Raw genomic sequence first — 1949 nt, 5'->3', positions numbered from 1 at the left:
CCCAGCCCCTCGAGCCCCCCCGGTGCCTCACCCCCGCCCGTTCCCGCGGTCTCACCGCTATCCCCGTCCCCGTCCATCGCCCCCTCGGTGTCCCCGGAGCCCCCGGCTCCCTGCTCGGGCCCCTCCGCCGCCATCGCGCCGTGCGGGACCCGGATGTGGCGGCACAGAGCGGCCGCCGGGGAGGTGGCGGCGCCTAGCGGGCGGGAGGACCCGCAGCGCGGCCGCCATAGAGAAACAACGGCAGCGGGAGAACCATAGAGACGCGCCGGGCGGGCAGAGCGGCTTCCGCTGCCGCCGCCACAACCATAGAGACAGGAAGAAAAAGCCGGAACGGCCCGCTGGGGAAAACACCAGTATAAACCAGTATAAACCAGTACAAACCAGTACAGGGAGCTCCGCACCAACCGCAGAAACTTCGGCGGGTGCGACACCGCTATAAACCACTACAAGCGGGTGTTGACCCACCATAGAGACTTTGAGGGAGAAGGGGGATCATAGAGACGCGGGCGGGGCGGCGGTGCGCCCCCTAGCGGGCGGGAGGAGCCGAGCTTTACTGCAACCTTTATTGTATTTACAGCGGAGCTGGTAAAAATTTGTACATTATTTACAAATTAAATAATTCCGCCACCGCTTCGGGGGGGAAAAGGAGCGATTTTGGGGTCCCTCCCCTCCCCCTGCCCCCAAATGAGGCAATTTCGAAGGAATCCACCCAAAAAAAACCCCCTCAAACAGACCCCCCCAAAAAAAAGATGATTTTGGCTCAAAATGGGTAAAAAAAAAACCACGGAAGGGTTCAAAATCAACTCCCCGAAGCGGCGCCGCTTCGTTATTGCCGAATTCCTCATCAAGCCACTCAAGCTGGGGCCAAAACCGCCCGAAAAAAAACGAAAAAAGAAATAAAAAATCCGCCTCCAAGCCGAAAATCCCAATTTGGCTCCTTTTGGCCCCAAAACTCCCCCCCAGCCCCCGCTCCGGTGCAAAAGGCGCCGTTTCCCGACCATTCCGGCCGCGGGGTTGCGGAGTTTTGGTTTTTCCCTGAGAATTTGGGGTTCCAGAGGCACTGGGGGCGCGGCCGGCCCGGGATTTGGGCCAAAAACGGCCGGAATTGGGCAAAAGTCAGCGAGAAACGCGAGCCCGGCCGGCACAAACCGGCACAAACCGGTTTGGGAGAGGAGGGGGAGGGGTCTGGGGGGAGGGGTTAATACTGTTAATGGGGGGAGGGGCAGGATTCCCAAAATTCCAGGGGGAACCCCGAAATTCCGCGGAGGGGGACCCAAAAATTCCCAAATTCCCGGGAAAACGCCGGAATTCCCACGGGCGGGGCCCGAAGCCGGGGGGTGGGAGCCCCAAAATTCCATTTGGGACCCCAAAATTCCACCTGGGGACCCTAAAAATTCCACCTGGGGATCCCGAAATTCCACTTGGGGATCCCAAAATTCCACTTGGGACCCCAAAATTCCACTTGGGGATCCCGAAATTCCACTTGGGGATCCCAAAATTCCACTTGGGACCCCAAAATTCCACCTGGGGATCCCGAAATTCCATTTCAGACCCCAAAATTCCACCTGGGACCCCAAAATCCCAGGGGGGTCAGAGGTCAAAGCCCCCCCCGGGGTGGATTTGGGGAGGGGGGGACGCCCCAAAACCCCCCGGGAACAACAGGGACCCGATCCCAGCTCGGGGGGAAATGGGGAAAAACGGGGAGAAATTGGGAAAAATGGAGGGAAAATGGGGAAAAATTGGGAAAAAATGGAGGGGAAATGGGGGAAATTGGGAAAAAATGGGGAAATTAGGGAAAAAATGGGGGGAAATTGGGAAAAAATTTGAGGGAAATTGGGAAAAATTTGAGGGAAATTGGGAAAACATTGAGGTAAACTGGGGAAAATTGATGGAAATTGGGAAAAAATGGGGGAAAATTGGGAAAAGTGGGGGGAAACAGAGGGAAAAGG

At 57.2% G+C, this 1949-nt stretch overlaps 1 protein-coding gene and 1 long non-coding RNA gene across 2 annotated transcripts in view; both read right to left on the bottom strand.

Annotated features, from left to right (window-relative positions):
• LOC121362930 (pre-mRNA-processing factor 39-like) overlaps positions 1-134 on the bottom strand; it is a 10325-nt gene extending 10191 nt beyond the window's left edge. Inside the window, exon 1 of the mRNA XM_041484869.1 lies at positions 27-134. Within this exon, the coding sequence (XP_041340803.1) occupies positions 27-134 (108 nt within the window). The remainder of the gene's footprint in view (positions 1-26) is intronic.
• Positions 135-545: 411 nt separating this feature from the next.
• On the bottom strand, positions 546-1903 carry LOC121362932. The gene is made up of 2 exons (XR_005956601.1): positions 1525-1903; positions 546-1400 (listed from the first exon to the last, which is right to left on the bottom strand). It is a non-coding gene; the product is annotated as an uncharacterized LOC121362932 (long non-coding RNA).
• Between the last annotated feature and the right edge of the window lie 46 nt (positions 1904-1949).

The sequence above is a fragment of the Pyrgilauda ruficollis genome, unplaced genomic scaffold, assembly GCF_017590135.1.
Source record: "Pyrgilauda ruficollis isolate IOZ18807 unplaced genomic scaffold, ASM1759013v1 scaffold685, whole genome shotgun sequence".
NCBI lineage: Eukaryota > Metazoa > Chordata > Aves > Passeriformes > Passeridae > Pyrgilauda > Pyrgilauda ruficollis.
The sequence above is the reverse complement of the archived record's forward strand: the minus strand, read 5'-3'. Positions and strand labels throughout refer to the sequence as shown.